Here is a 14,840-nt window from a genome sequence, read left to right on the forward strand (position 1 = left end):
CTTTCATTTTTTTTTTTGCTTTGGTTAGTTGACTTATAATTTTCTCCATTGCCATAAAAGAAAAAAAAAAAAAGATCTAGAGGACATTATTATTTACCAAAGAGAATCCAAATGATGTTCGTGAATAACGCGTCGATGAGAATAATCAGGAAAAATAAACCTTTTTGTATTAAATGGTCCTTTATTCTTGTTTCTTTTACTCGCTCTTTCGTGTCCATTGGTAAGCCAATTTTAAGTGGACTCGTTGAATTTGAGCCGATAATATTTTCTTAGGGAATAAGAAAAAGTAAAAGAGTCAGAGAGCCTAAGGAGAGACATAAATCAAAAAATTCAGAAGAAAAAAAAAAACAGAGGAAGAGGTTGAGATGGAGGACCTTGTAGGGCTTCTCAGGATCCGAGTGAAGAGAGGGATCAATCTCGCTCGTCGTGACTCTTTAAGCAGTGACCCTTTTGTCCTCATAACCATGGGATCACAGGTCTTTCTTTTTGTCTCTTTGATTCTGATCTGATTTGTTCTTCTAGGTTTCTTGATTTTATTTTCTTGTTTATAGAAAGAATCAACTTTGAAGATTTTAATTTCTAGGTCGAAACCAATAATTTCATGCAGAAATGAAAAAAAAGAAGAAGATAGTTTTAGTATCTGATTTTGATAGATTAAACGATTTGAAGAGATTTGATCATAGTATGTTTTTATATCGTGCATATATGTACTCTAATTGAGTTCTTTGAATTGCACCAGAAGCTGAAGTCGCGTACTGTAGAAAACAACTGTAACCCTGAATGGAACGAGGAATTGACCCTTGCGATCAAACACCCCGATGAACCTGTGAATCTGGTGAGTACTACTATCTGTGTTAATTTCCAACTCATGCAATAAGTAACAACTCGTTGTGTTTTTGGCAGACAGTGTATGACAAAGATACATTCACATCGCATGACAAGATGGGAGAAGCCAAGATAGACATCAAACCATTTCTAGAGGTTCACAAAATGGGTTTGGAAGAACTCCCAGATGGAACAGAGATCAAGAGAGTTGTTCCCACCAGAGACAACTGCTTGTCTGAAGCGAGCAGTATCGTTTCCAATAATGGCAAGATCGTTCAGGACATGATTCTTCTGTTGAGGAATGTCGAATGCGGCGAGGTCGAGATTCAGCTTGAATGGATTCAAATTCCAGGTAGTAGGGGACTCTGAAACAGAGATTATCTTGATGGTTTTATCTCTGTTTGTGTTTGTAATAAAAGCTAAGATCCTAGACAATAAACTTTCAGACAAAGTTACAACAAGCAGAACAGAGTATTTTACTCTGTTTTGTAAATGAAATATTTGGTTTTAGATTTAACAGATTTGATTTTCCCGCTGAGGTTTTCTTCAGCACATAAAATAGAATATGCTGTTATTGTCTGCAGATAAAGAAAAAGACAAAGAAAAATCTAATAAACTTGGAAGTTTGTTTGCTGTTTATTTATTTTATTTTCTCTTTGGTTTTTGTTAAAAACATGTGAATTTGCAGAGATATTCAAACGTAAGGTTATGGTTACATCTTAGTTACGAATCTTATCCATCTCTAGTCCCAAATTTGAAAAACACTTCTAACACAAATACAAACAAGATTGCAAATATCTAAACCTCTGGAAATTATATTTGCTTTGGGATCTCTCATCTCTGCCTTCAAATCTGAAACTTAGAACTCTGTTTCAAATTTACTTACAAAAGCTATGGCGTCGACTTCAACATCATCTTTAATGTCTTCTAAAACTATAATCTCAAAAACAGCTCTGTTTTTCTCTTCACCGGGGATAGTCAAACGAAGTTTCTTATCATTCTCACCAGCTTCTCCTTCGGTTAAGCCTTTAAGAACAAGATCTTCAAATGCCACTAAGTTCAATGAAGTAACGAGCAGTGTCGACGAAGATATGGACCAGATTCGACGGTTGCAAAACGGTTCTGATGTGAGAGGAGTCGCATTGGAAGGAGAGAAAGGCAGAACTGTTGACCTAACGCCTGCAGCCGTTGAAGCTATCGCAGAGAGCTTTGGAGAATGGGTTGCAGCAACTGAGGGTAATCCAAATGGTGTCATCAAGGTTTCTCTCGGACGGGATCCACGTGTTTCCGGTGGGAAGCTAAGTACAGCTATTTTCGCCGGGTTAGGTCGTGCAGGCTGTTTAGCTTTTGACATGGGTTTAGCTACTACTCCAGCTTGCTTCATGAGCACGTTACTGTCTCCATTCGAATACGACGCTTCAATTATGGTAACGCATTTCTAACCTTAAAGAGTTCAACTCTAAATCAATTGGTAATGAATGGATTCAAATGTGTGATTGTGATTTTGAAGATGACGGCTTCTCATTTGCCGTATACAAGAAATGGACTCAAGTTCTTTACCAAGAGAGGAGGCTTAACGTCTCCTGAAGTGGAGAAGATATGTGACTTAGCTGCGCGGAAGTACGCTACTAGGCAGAGTAAAGTCTCTACACTGATCAAAACTCGACCGAAGCAAGTTGATTTCATGAGCGCTTACTCTAAGCATCTTCGAGAAATCATTAAAGAGAGAATCAATCACCCTGAACACTACGACACTCCACTCAAAGGGTTTCAGGCAAGAGTCTAGCTTTATGCTCCCTTGTCTCAAAAAGTTTGGACAAATGATAAAGTTTTTTTTTGGTTTTTGTATGTTAGATAGTTGTGAATGCGGGTAATGGGTCAGGAGGGTTCTTCACTTGGGACGTTCTAGACAAGTTAGGAGCCGATACATTTGGTTCGCTCTATCTAAATCCAGATGGGATGTTCCCAAATCACATTCCTAATCCGGAAAACAAAATCGCAATGTCACACACCCGAGCCGCGGTTCTTGAGAACTCAGCGGATCTCGGGGTTGTGTTTGACACGGATGTTGACAGGAGTGGAGTGGTGGATAACAGAGGAAACCCTATAAACGGAGATAAGCTCATTGCTCTTATGTCAGCTATTGTGCTAAAAGAACATCCAGGTGGGTTAAACTCATGATGTTTGTTAATCCTTATCTTTGGTTGATTAATCAATGTGAGTTATAATATAGTGTTTTAAGTATGGTTATAGGGAGTACAGTAGTAACTGACGCAAGAACGAGTATGGGGCTAACTAAGTTTATAACTGAGCGAGGGGGGAGGCATTGTTTGTACAGAGTAGGGTATAGAAACGTGATTGACAAGGGAGTAGAGCTGAACAAAGATGGCATCGAGACTCATCTCATGATGGAAACTTCAGGACATGGTGCTGTTAAGGAGAATCACTTCTTGGACGATGGTTAATTTACTACTATTTTGTTCCAATTGGTGAATGAGTGATAATAAAGTTCATCATGACCTTTATTGTTATGTTTGTTTCTTTAATAGATTGGGATACATTGTAGGTGCATACATGGTGGTGAAGATCATTATCGAAATGGTGAGAATGAGACTAGCCGGATCAAATGAAGGTATCGGTAGTCTGATTGAAGATCTTGAAGAGCCATTAGAAGCAGTGGAGCTGCGGTTAAATATTTTGTCAGAGCCAAGAGATGCCAAAGCAAAAGGCATTGAAGCCATTGAGACTTTCAGAGAATACATCGAGGTACTATAACTCTATCGTTTGGTTATGGTTGTAGTTGTAGGCTTAAGAATTATAATTGTAGAACAAATAAAATGGTTATTAGGAAGGAAAACTTAAAGGGTGGGAACTGGACTCGTGTGGGGATTGTTGGGTGAATGAAGGTTGTTTGGTGGACTCAAATGATCATCCATCTGCAATTGATGCTCACATGTATAGGTATTAATGTTCTCAGAGATTCTTTTATATAATATGATAGTAAATGCTTATATTTCAATTAATAATTGAGAAATTCAGGGCAAGAGTTAGTGATGAAGAGAGTGGGGATGAGTATGGTTGGGTGCATATGAGGCAGAGTATTCATAACCCTAACATTGCTGTTAATATGCAATCAATGCTTTCTGGTGGATGTCTCTCCATGACAAGAGTCTTCAGAGACCAGTAACGTTTTATTTCTTCTTTAAATTCTAATAATTAAGTATTTTTCATAATTATTTGAAAGATATGGTTTTAATAAGTAACGTTTGATGAAAAGTGAGTTGATATGTGGTTTTCGTTGATCAGGTTTCTTGAAGCTAGTGGGATTGCTAGATTCTTGGATATAAGTGACTTCGACAATTACATCGGACGTCAATCTTGAAGGCCCTTGTTAAATACAAAATTTGTAGCTAAACCACAACCTGAACCATTACGCATTGTTTCTTTTTAATTAGTGCGTACTATGTAAATAAAGTTTATATATCTTTTGGTGTACGACTGACACCGTTGGCTGTTGCAGAACGTCGTGATAATGTTTGGGAACGATTATCACGTTTTGTCCTTTCCATTATAATGTCTGACCTAAAACTTTCTTCAACAAAATAAATGAAATCCGTAGATATGATACTACTTATCAACTTCAGTGTTTTTTCGGGTAAGTTTGTGTGAAAATTTCCGGTTCTATTCTATAGTCTTCTAGAACTACGTTTATAGCAAATTGTTCATGAATCTTTTTTTTTCACGGCGGTTATGACCAAAATGTTACACAACCTGTCAGAGATTTTGAAATAATTAAAAGCTATAAAATTTTGAATATTTGATTGGATAGAGTACACTTGAGAATCTTTGAAACACCTTACCTTCCCAACCAAATTATCTCCTAGCTTCAGCGAATTTTCAGTAACCTAGTTACTAATTCCCTTATTATATTCATCGGTTAATTCATTTTTTTTTATTACAAAATATCCAATCATTATTTTGAATTGGTCTTCGAATAATTATGCACTATCTTTTACTTTCTGTTAACTCAACAACTCTTCAATCATTTTTGAATTACTATTTGGCAAGATTGAATAATTGATGTCCACTATACTATGCAATCACCTAAGGATAATTAAAACGATCGAATACTGATACAAGTCAGACTCTAGTGTTTTCTTTGCCAACCTATACGCAACCTCGTTAGAGGTCATGGGACTGAATTCTATATCTCGATTAAAGCCTCCTTTTAAGTGTTCAATCATTTGAACGAGTCCTATGCAGTCAAGAACACCACATTTAAGAAGCCTAGGGTCATTAATACACTCTGTAGTTTTTTCCAAGCTCTTAATCTCTGTGATCAAATTCGAAGGTTGCATACTTGCATGGAAGGGAATTGTTTTTGCACAGTGATTCCCGCTGAAATATCAAAGCATCCCTCGCAATCCACTCATTATGATCTATCTTAAATGCTCAGTTGCTCACCCAATTTTTTTTTTTGTTAATTGCTCACCCAATCTTGTGTCTACATATTTAATTCAACTTTAAAGGCTTGTGTACGAAACATTTGGTTTTTCTTGGGAATAAAGTTGCGCATTAACTTCTTTTTTTTTGAAGCAGAAATTGCCAATTAACCAAAAGGGAAAATTCTCAAAAAAAAACACCAACTATTTAATATTTGACAGAAAAAAACATGAACTTTTTTCCGTTGCTAGAAAAATACGCAAACTATTTTTTAATTGATAAAAAATACACGAACTATTATTTTTTTCTAATTTCTCCTCGTCTCCGTTACAACCGTTAACGATATTATGACGGCGTTACTATTTTTAGAAAACATCCAAAAAAACACAAACTATTTATTTTTGCCAGAAAAATACATAAACTTCTTTTTCTTTGCTTGAAAAATACATAATTCTACATTTTTTATTATTCCATTAACAATGTTATAGATCATAACTCATAATTTTCTCTGCTCTCTTGAACTTCATAAAAGTTTTCATTACTATTTAGGATAACTAAATTCAAGAACAAAAATACACAATTAGATTAATCGATTTCTAAATTTCTCAATTAGTATTGTTTTTGGATTTATACCGACTTTACAAATTTTGAAACTTCATCAACATTTAAACTCTAAAATTTCATGAGATCTCCACCTTTGTAGACTTTTGTATACCTTTGATAAAATATTCATCTCTTTAATTTAATACCTACCGTTTATGATGCTAGTCTAAATCATCAAATGGGTTGGTGTATGCAAACTTGATCGAGATCATAGACTATAGCCATTTCGTGGGATATCAACTCTTACAACCTAGCCAGATTCACCATTTATTTGTGCAAAAACAATACTAATTGAGAAATTTGGAAATTGATAATCTAATTGTCTATTTTTGTTCTTGAATTTGAATTTAGTTATCCTAAATAGTAGTGAAAACTTGTATGAAGTTCAAGAGAATAGAGAAAATTATGAGTTATGATCTCTAATATTGTCAATGGAAAAATAAGAAACAGAAAGTTATGCATTTTTCAGGCAAAGAAAAAAAGTTCATGTATTTTTCTGGCAAAAGTAAATAGTTTGTGTTTTTTTGGAATGTTTTTTAAAAATAGTAATGCCGTCATAATGCCGTTAACGGTCGTAACGAAGAAGAAGAGAAATTGGAAAAAATAATAGTTCGTGTATTTTTTATCAACTAAAATATAGTTTATGTATTTTTCTGGCAACGAAAAAAATTCATGGTTTTTTTTGGCAAATATTAAATAGTTGGCGGTTTTTTTCGGAATTTTCCCAAACACAGTATCTTAACCATTTTCTTCTATTACCAACATTAACGTACGTAACATAATCCTCATAATACTTATACATTGATTATGTATACAATGTGCATATATTTGGTGGACCATAATAATATCAGTGGAAGTAATTGGGATGACAGATCCCCGACATCACTAAGTTGAAATGTTAAAAGTCCATCTGCATACATGTCCCAATAATACAGATATATTGGTTGAATTCATCGTTCAAACTATTTTTTATCTTAATATTGTTATTATTATTTCTTTTTGGGTTTAAATGTCATTTACAAAAAAATCTAATACTTTACAAAGGGGTGATGATAGCATAAATATAGGGAACACTTATATTATTAGCAAACATAATTACATAACATACTTGTATATTTTTGGGATCGGCTATATATATATATATATATATATATATATATATATATATATATATATATATAAGCCTCATGATGATCAAGCTACTACACGTCGCTTCTTAAAGTTACAATTCAAACGTAAAAAGATTGCATATAACATTCATACACACTCACACTTACATATCTCACAAACTCGGACATATATAGCTTAATTAGTTGTCCTTATTTATTGCATTATCATTCATATAACAAACTTAAGGCACACATATGGAGGAGTACTCTCCTCTATTCCTCGGCCAAGAGATGTTCGTCGATCTCTTTGGAGACTTCAACACAGAACTGGAGGAGAGTTTCCGGATGAGCCACCTCGTTGCTAATTTTCTCATACTCAAGGTGCCAGTGCACAATACTCCCTGGCCCTCCCTGTTTAGGGGTCACCTGGATTGTGAGCAAGAAGCTTTTGTATTCTTTCATCAGATCACCGTCTATAACCCTAAACGTGATCAAGTTCTTCTCTGGCTCTACCGCCTCGATCCTCTCCTTCGCAACCTTTGCCTCCCCATCTGCACCAATTGTTTTAATATCAATATAATTAAGCTAGACTCATCTCTTTTTCGGTCATTGAAAACAAAACGGTCGCACTCTCCTAAAATCTTTGACTACAAAAATCTATGAAAAAGTGTATATAATACTGACGTACCATGAACGTAATTCCAGAAGATGATAGATCCCACTGTGCCCCAATCGCCTTCATGAAGCTCACATCCCTGAATGTTGCCTGGAGATGCTTTGGAGACATGATGTGGTTTCCCAGTGAACATGTGATGGAACTTCTCAGCCGAAGCTTTGATCTCCACGTCTGTCTCAAGCTTCCCCACCAAACTAGACGTATCTGTTTGCTTCACCTCTTCTTCCTCGGCCAATAGATGTTCGTCAATCTCTTTAGAGACTTCAACACAGAACTGGAGGAGAGTCTCGGGATGAGCCACCTCGTTGCTAATTTTCTCATACTCAAGGTGCCAGTGCACAATACTCCCTGGCCCTCCTTGCTTTGGGGTCACCTGGATCGTGAGCAAGAAGCTTTTGTACTCTTTCATCAGGTCACCTTCTATAACCCTAAAGGTGATTAAGTTCTTCTCTGGCTCCACCGCCTCGATCCTCTCCTTTGCTACCTTTGCCTCCCCATCTGCACCATTTATTTAATATTTCTAGGTTTAGTTTTGAGTTTCCACATATGCACGTACACACGGATCTGAGATAAAAACAGTACAAATACATATGAATAATGTTTATAAAACATTGACTTGCCATGAACGTAGTTCCAGTAGACGATAGAGCCTACTTTGCCCCAATCGCCTTCGTGAAGGTCACAACCCTGAATGTTTCCGGGAGATGCTTTGGAGACATGATGTGGTTTCCCCGCGAACATGTGATGGAACTGTCCAGCTGAAGCTTTGATCTCCACGTCTGTCTCAAGCTTCCCCACCAAACTAGACATCTCTGTTTTCTTCATCTCAACTCCCATCGGTGCCACTGTTACTGTCGTCTCTGCCATTTTTTTCACGGCTGATTTGATTTTCTTGAAGAAGTTAGATGTTTTTTTAAGAGGGAGTGGTTTTGTTTTTGGTGAGATATATTGAGAGTTCCCCCTATAGCCCTATATGTAGAGAAATGAGTGAGCATCTCTAGGAGAAGAAGACACAATTATTGTGATCACAATCCCATGCATTATCATGACCCACCTGACCAAAACGATAACTCTAAGGTATAAATAACTAAATTATTACCATTAAATATTTGCCACCTGTAACCTACTCTTGTAATTTTATGATTGTATATCTAGATTTTATTTTTCAAGTCCTTTTTATTTTGTACAATTAAGTGAAGCTTTAATTAGGACAAAAACTACACTATTAAGTTCGTTTTGAGTGTCAAGTTTGAGGATTGTGGTAGAAAATTGACTTTTATTATAGTCCTTTGAACCTTAATAGTCTCCTTTGAACAAGTAATTTGGTACCCTCGAAACCAGATCTAAAGTTTTCATTGTCAAATGCAAGACAGAGTATGGCTCTTTCCTGTTGGGTATGGTGTTTGACAACAGCCCAACATTAATACATTATGGTTATTTTCTCCATTATAATTTTTCTAAAATATGGCCCGGATGTTTTTTTCTTTCTTATTTGCTTGTTTATTATTAAGTCTAATCATGGCTTTAACGAATTTTGGCTTAAAAAAATATATTCAATAATTTTATTAGAATGGCTTTTCCATTATATTGCTATATCTTAAATGATTAAGTTGTTCACCCACTTGTGTTTTACGTGTTTAAAGCTTTTGTCCAAAACATTTCTTTGGAACTATATCGTTAACTATTAACTCAAAAAGGATCCAACCATTTCGTTATATGATATATATGATCAACAGTAACGTAAAGTTATACGTAGATATGACTATGAAATGGTAACGTACGTATATATATGTGCACAATAATGTCAATGGATATAATTGGGATGAAAGATCCCCCGACATGTCCCAGTATATATACAAATATCAATATATCAGTATTCTTTTTTTTTTCTTCTTTTTTTCATTATTAGCTTTAGCAAACATAACAACACTATTAGCTTTAGCAAACATAACAAAATTACATATTGTAGTAGCTACATAATAGCACTACACGTCGCTGCTCAAACTTACAATTTCCAACGTATCTTAATACACATATATTCATGCACACAGCACACTATAAATCTCACAAACTCGGACATGCATGGCTCATAGTCCTTATTAATTGCATTATATTTGAACTCAAATACTACTGAACATAAAGTACACACTGACACACATATAGATGCACGAGGAGATCTTCTCTATTCCTCGGCCAAGAGATGTTCATCTATCTCTTTGGAGACCTCCACACAGAATTGGAGGAGTGTTTCGGGATGAGCAACCTCCTCGCTAATTTTCTCATACTCAAGGTGCCAGTGCACATTACTCCCTGACCCTCCATCCTTAGGGGTCACCTGGATTGTGCACACGAAGCTTTTGTACTCTGTCATCAGATCACCATCTATAACCCTGAACGTGATCAGGTTCTTATCCGGCTCCACCGCCTCGATCCTCTCCTTAGCCACCTTTGCCTCCCCATCTGCATCGCGTATTTATAGGCATTACTTTTGTCTGAACTTTAGTTTGAAATATCCTGGTTATATATGAAAAAATGAATATAACCAAAAAAAAAAAACATTGAATTACCATGAACGTAGTTCCAGATGATGATAGAGCCAACTTTGCCCCAGTCGCCTTCGTGCAGCACACAGTCTTGAATGTTGCCTGGAGTTGCTTTGGAAACATGGTGTGGTCTCCCAGACCACATGTGATGGAACTCCTCAGCCGAAGCTTTGATCTCCACGTCTGTTTCTAGCTTCCCCACCAAACTGGACGTCTCTGTTTGCTTCACCTCTTCTTCCTCGGCCAAAAGATGTTCGTCTATCTCTTTGGAGATTTCGATACAGAACTGGAGTAGAGTTTCCGGATGAGCTACCTCGTCACTAATTTTTTCATACTCAAGGTGCCAGTGCACAATACTTCCAGGCCCTCCATGCTTAGGGGTAACTTGGATCGTTGTCACAAAGCTCGTGTACTCTTTCATCAAATCCCCATCTAAAACCCTAAACGTGATCAAGTTATTTTCTGGTTCTACGGCTTCGATCCTCTCCTTTGCCACCTGTTCCTTTCCATCTGCACCAATCATTTAATATTTGTAGGCGTTTACCTTTTAAATTCCCACATATAATACTTATAAGTTTAACTTTTTTCTGAGTATTAATTAGTTTGACATCTACTGGCTATATGTGAAAAGGAGGAATATAACATTGAATTACCGTGAACGTAGTTCCAGATGATGATAGAGCCAACTTTGCCCCAGTCGCCTTCGTGCAGCACACAGTCTTGAATGTTGCCTGGAGTTGCTTTGGAAACATGATGTGGTTTCCCTGCCCACATGTGATGGAACTTCTCCGCCGACGCTTTGATCTCCACGTCTGTTTCAAGCTTTCCCACCAAACTAGATGCCTCCGCCATTCTTCAAAGGCTGGTATGATGTTATTGAGGAGGTTGAGGTTTTGGTTTTTTTGTATAGACTGTGAGTTCCTTGGGGTTTCGATAGTCCTTTATATAGAGGAATGAGTGAGCATATCTAGAAGAAGAAAACACTGGTTTGATTTTGAGTACAATCCCATCGTTATGACCCATAAAGATATTCACTAAGATTTTCACCTAAAACATTTATCTTCTTATAAGTGTTTTATCTATTTGTTTTTTACAAATAACCAAAAAATTTAGTGTTTCAGTTTTGCCAGCGTGGTTTTTTTTTGTTACTTTTTAAATATAAGTTGGCTACAAAATATTACAGAGAACCACTCGTAGGACAAATTACACTTTTAAGCACGTTTCGATTAACCGAAAGGTTTGGTAGGAATTGAATATTGTTAGTCCGTGGAACCTGAAAGTAATTTACTCATGCAGTTGTAGGAATTGAATTTTGTTAGTCCGTGCGTGGAACCTCAAAGTAAATACTCATGCAGTTGATTGTTACAATACTAACCAGGTCTGAGTGTTTGTAGTTGTCAATGAAATCTACAGGGACATACAGTGAGAGAAGCCAGCTTGTTTCGGACCAGGTCTCGAACATAACAAATGAATGTTGGGGATCTCGATTTTGCAATGTGAAAAGAAAAAGAAAAAAGGTATAATAATTGGGAAAATATTACACTATTATTAACTTTCTGACATTTAGACGGAAAATAATAGTGATCGCCTGAAAACAATTATTAAAAAGAAAAAAAGTGACATGTCAACTGTTTGTTAAATAATTCGGAAATAGTAGTAATTGGAATAAAAATATGTAACAAAAACGACATTGAGAAAATTAGGCCTTCATGATCACTTTTTCGGTAGTCTAGGTGTTGGAAGTTTGTGTGATATGTCCGTTGACAACACTTTTCCCAACACATATAACTTTTGAAAACTGTGAAATCTCAATTTGTCGTAAAAAATCAATGGATGCTCGATTGAAGAGTTGAATAACGCATTATCAACACGTTTTTCTTCAGAGAAAATAGGTACGATCCTTTTCAACTAACTGTTTCTTGAGGGGGATGTGGCATATTTATGTCATTATTTTTCGACATATCTTGTCATACGGCCAATGTGGGATGTCTAATAATTAATATTCCCTCCATTTCAAAATATAAGATGTTTTAGTAGAAACACGTATATTAAGAAATAATTATTTTTAAAAAGTTTAACCAATCATAAATAAGTCTGCATAATATAAAATATAAATTTAGTTTAAAAGTTGCATAGAAAGTTGAAAACATCCTATATTATGAAACAAAAATACTTCTCTAAACATCCTATATTATAAAACGGAGGGAGTATTTCTTTGTATTTTCGCTAATTGGAAAAAGTATTGTCCTCTAAAAACAACTCTAACATAAACCATTAGATTACATGTGTTGGTCTTCAACTGTTGTTTCGTTAAACATGCATTAAAACTCAAATACGTTCACTCATTGTTTTTTCAAATAAGATAAATAGATCATTCAATTAAAAAAGAAACTGCTTTCTTTCTATAAGTTTAATCTTATACTCTGATTTTTTTTTCTGTCTTTAATCTGTTTGGTTTTAGTTACGTTCTTTTGGCCTTTTACGTCTAATTTGGCTATATATATGGACTTGTAACACTTTTTCCAATATTATATATGCATGCTTTATTAATGGTAATAACACGTTTTTGATACATTAACATGAAGCTCATAGAACTCGCCATTACAAGAGACTTATATTAAACGAGGAAGCAATGAATGCATGATTGTAACTTTCATGATACCGGAGGGACGAATCATGATTTTATCCACAAACATATATCACTGATCACAAGCTTTTATTTTGAAAATAATATTAAACATACATACACACATTTTATAGTATATATACTACTTTCATATATCACACATATTATCAAGGCTCCTTATTTATTGCATCATAGACTAAAACATGCATGCTTCATAGCAGACATATTTATATGTATGCACATAGCTAGGATGGACATCAGAATCTTAAAGAGTACTATATCTATTCCTCGTTCAGGAGATGTTCATCGATCTCTTTGGAGACATGGACACAAAATTCAAGGAAGGTCTCAGGGTGAGCCACTTTGTCGTCAATTTTCTCATACTCGACATGCCAGTGCACCACACTACCACGTCCACCTTGCTTAGGGGTCACTTGGATAGTGATCACAAAGCTCTTATACTCCTTTAATAAATCTCCATCTATCACCCTAAAAGTGATCAGGTTTTTCTCCGGCTCCACTGCCTCGATCCTCTCTTTCGCCACTTTTGCCTCCCCATCTGCATAAAATATAGTATAAATATATATATATATATATATATATATATATATATATATATATGTCTGGGTATGACTCTGAAATCTATGTAAACAAATATGAATATAGCATTGACTTGCCATGAACATAATTCCAGAAGACAATAGAGCCGACTTTGCCCCAGTCGCCTTCGTGCAGCTCACAACGCTGAATTTTGCCTGGAGATGCTTTGGAGACATGGTGTGGTCTCCCGGCAAACATGTGATGGAACTGCCCAGCCGAAGCTCTGATGTCAACATCTATCTCAAGCTTCCCAACCAGACTAGACGCTTCTGTCTTCACTGGATTCATAGCAGCCCCGACCATTTTAGTAGCCATTTTTTCCTCTCTCGTTTATTTGTTTATCTTGAAAATTTAAAGGATTTTGAGAGATGATGAGTCCCGTTTGAGTTCTTTAAGTTTGACCTCTTTATGTAGAGGAGTGAGGGCGTAACGGTTGAAGAAGAAAACAAATATTTATTTATTGCTATTTTGTCTCACCTACTGAATTTTTGTAAAGGATAAGACTGAATTAGGTTTTGTTCATATAAATTAAATGATCTAGAGATCACTCAAATTTGTTACTGCAGCCTTGGCATATATATGTATTTCCGCTAAAAAATCCATAAATAAGTATTTTCAAAGAGAGAACATGTCGTTCGTTAAAGAAGGCACGTAAGTTCTTATGCAAATAAAACAAAATTCAGTGACTATGTTATTGGATAATGAATATATAGTTTCTTTATTCAATGCGTTATTTGCATCTAAAGTCATAAACTGGAAACAGTAAAAATTGCACGTGGTATGGGTGGAGAGAGATCACTGCTGTATTCACAAAAATTTGGTTCATTCTCTCATTCGGCAGATCAATATATTGATAAGCAACATACGGATCGACGATCTATTTCCTTAAGTATTGCATCGTACCAGAAACACCAATAACTATAAACCTCCTCGTATATCTACCTGAATAGTATGTTCTATTGTTAAAATTTTCCGAATTAAAAATTTATTGCTAAAATTCCCCAAAATCATAGTTTCTCCATGGATTTGGATTTATACGGTTAACTGTTTGCTTCACCGGCTAACAAAAACACTAAACCAGATTAAACCTAATATAAACCAAAAAGAAAGAATCGAATCGCCTCGCACTCTTTTTATAGATGTGGTTCTCTGGAACAGTTAATACTCCTTGACCATCGTTCAATAAAAAAAAAAAAAATTCATGATATGAAGCCTATTTATGCTCTAGTTTGGATGTAACTTATTCCAACTGGTTTGCTTAGATTAATGAGCTTGTTACTCTATTGTGGTTCGTTACCACCTTTTGTAATGTATTTATTAGCTTATAAACTGGGCCTTTTTGAAAAGAAAAAAACTATGAAAAATATTATCCAAACGTTCATATGACATATCACATGCATATATATATTTTTGAA

The 14,840-nt window shown here is 35.5% G+C and overlaps 5 protein-coding genes across 6 annotated transcripts; 2 read left to right on the forward strand and 3 right to left on the reverse strand.

The window, feature by feature from the left end:
• Positions 1-120: 120 nt before the first annotated feature.
• LOC104712638 (protein C2-DOMAIN ABA-RELATED 7) lies at positions 121-1,342 on the forward strand. The gene is made up of 3 exons (XM_010429572.3): positions 121-476; positions 740-835; positions 904-1,342. The coding sequence occupies exons 1-3, from the start codon at positions 366-368 to the stop codon at positions 1,192-1,194; spliced, it is 498 nt and encodes a 165-aa protein (XP_010427874.1). The 5' UTR covers positions 121-365; the 3' UTR covers positions 1,195-1,342.
• A 154-nt stretch (positions 1,343-1,496) lies between these two features.
• On the forward strand, positions 1,497-4,432 carry LOC104712639 (uncharacterized). Of its 2 annotated transcripts, none has more exons than XM_010429573.2 (8): positions 1,497-2,252; positions 2,336-2,599; positions 2,680-2,989; positions 3,079-3,285; positions 3,392-3,591; positions 3,674-3,786; positions 3,865-4,008; positions 4,132-4,432. In XM_010429573.2, the coding sequence occupies exons 1-8, from the start codon at positions 1,719-1,721 to the stop codon at positions 4,205-4,207; spliced, it is 1,848 nt and encodes a 615-aa protein (XP_010427875.1). In that variant the 5' UTR covers positions 1,497-1,718; the 3' UTR covers positions 4,208-4,432. The 2 variants fall into 2 exon arrangements, with proteins under 2 accessions (XP_010427875.1, XP_087321234.1); XM_087465108.1 differs by having other exon boundaries at positions 1,522-2,252; positions 2,684-2,989.
• A 2,667-nt stretch (positions 4,433-7,099) lies between these two features.
• LOC104712641 (MLP-like protein 34) lies at positions 7,100-8,730 on the reverse strand. The gene is made up of 3 exons (XM_010429575.3): positions 8,277-8,730; positions 7,669-8,154; positions 7,100-7,531 (listed from the first exon to the last, which is right to left on the reverse strand). Exons 1-3 carry the CDS (start codon positions 8,521-8,523, stop codon positions 7,254-7,256), a joined length of 1,011 nt encoding a protein of 336 aa, XP_010427877.2. The 5' UTR covers positions 8,524-8,730; the 3' UTR covers positions 7,100-7,253.
• Positions 8,731-9,524: 794 nt separating this feature from the next.
• LOC104712642 (MLP-like protein 28) lies at positions 9,525-11,235 on the reverse strand. The gene is made up of 3 exons (XM_010429576.3): positions 10,853-11,235; positions 10,224-10,709; positions 9,525-10,116 (listed from the first exon to the last, which is right to left on the reverse strand). Exons 1-3 carry the CDS (start codon positions 11,049-11,051, stop codon positions 9,839-9,841), a joined length of 963 nt encoding a protein of 320 aa, XP_010427878.1. The 5' UTR covers positions 11,052-11,235; the 3' UTR covers positions 9,525-9,838.
• Positions 11,236-12,896: 1,661 nt separating this feature from the next.
• On the reverse strand, positions 12,897-13,844 carry LOC104712643 (MLP-like protein 31). Its single transcript, XM_010429579.3, has 2 exons — positions 13,503-13,844; positions 12,897-13,384 (listed from the first exon to the last, which is right to left on the reverse strand). Exons 1-2 carry the CDS (start codon positions 13,738-13,740, stop codon positions 13,107-13,109), a joined length of 516 nt encoding a protein of 171 aa, XP_010427881.1. The 5' UTR covers positions 13,741-13,844; the 3' UTR covers positions 12,897-13,106.
• Positions 13,845-14,840: the final 996 nt, after the last annotated feature.

This window comes from Camelina sativa, chromosome 9 (assembly GCF_030686135.1).
Source record: "Camelina sativa cultivar CO46 ecotype springtype chromosome 9, ASM3068613v1".
NCBI classification, from domain to species: domain Eukaryota; kingdom Viridiplantae; phylum Streptophyta; class Magnoliopsida; order Brassicales; family Brassicaceae; genus Camelina; species Camelina sativa.

Coding starts and splice junctions, on each gene's coding strand:
- LOC104712638 (XM_010429572.3), top strand. CDS start 366: ATGGAGGACCTTGTAGGGCTTCTCAGGATCCGAGTGAAGAGAGGGATC. Junction 477..739: donor TCATAACCATGGGATCACAG/GTCTTTCTTTTT, acceptor GAATTGCACCAG/AAGCTGAAGTCGCGTACTGT. Junction 836..903: donor CCGATGAACCTGTGAATCTG/GTGAGTACTACT, acceptor TGTTTTTGGCAG/ACAGTGTATGACAAAGATAC.
- LOC104712639 (XM_010429573.2), top strand. CDS start 1,719: ATGGCGTCGACTTCAACATCATCTTTAATGTCTTCTAAAACTATAATC. Junction 2,600..2,679: donor CTCCACTCAAAGGGTTTCAG/GCAAGAGTCTAG, acceptor TTTGTATGTTAG/ATAGTTGTGAATGCGGGTAA. Junction 3,592..3,673: donor CTTTCAGAGAATACATCGAG/GTACTATAACTC, acceptor AATGGTTATTAG/GAAGGAAAACTTAAAGGGTG.
- LOC104712641 (XM_010429575.3), bottom strand. CDS start 8,523: ATGGCAGAGACGACAGTAACAGTGGCACCGATGGGAGTTGAGATGAAG. Junction 8,155..8,276: donor CTACTGGAACTACGTTCATG/GCAAGTCAATGT, acceptor TAAATGGTGCAG/ATGGGGAGGCAAAGGTAGCA. Junction 7,532..7,668: donor CTTCTGGAATTACGTTCATG/GTACGTCAGTAT, acceptor CAATTGGTGCAG/ATGGGGAGGCAAAGGTTGCG.
- LOC104712642 (XM_010429576.3), bottom strand. CDS start 11,051: ATGGCGGAGGCATCTAGTTTGGTGGGAAAGCTTGAAACAGACGTGGAG. Junction 10,710..10,852: donor CATCTGGAACTACGTTCACG/GTAATTCAATGT, acceptor TGATTGGTGCAG/ATGGAAAGGAACAGGTGGCA. Junction 10,117..10,223: donor CATCTGGAACTACGTTCATG/GTAATTCAATGT, acceptor TACGCGATGCAG/ATGGGGAGGCAAAGGTGGCT.
- LOC104712643 (XM_010429579.3), bottom strand. CDS start 13,740: ATGGCTACTAAAATGGTCGGGGCTGCTATGAATCCAGTGAAGACAGAA. Junction 13,385..13,502: donor CTTCTGGAATTATGTTCATG/GCAAGTCAATGC, acceptor TATTTTATGCAG/ATGGGGAGGCAAAAGTGGCG.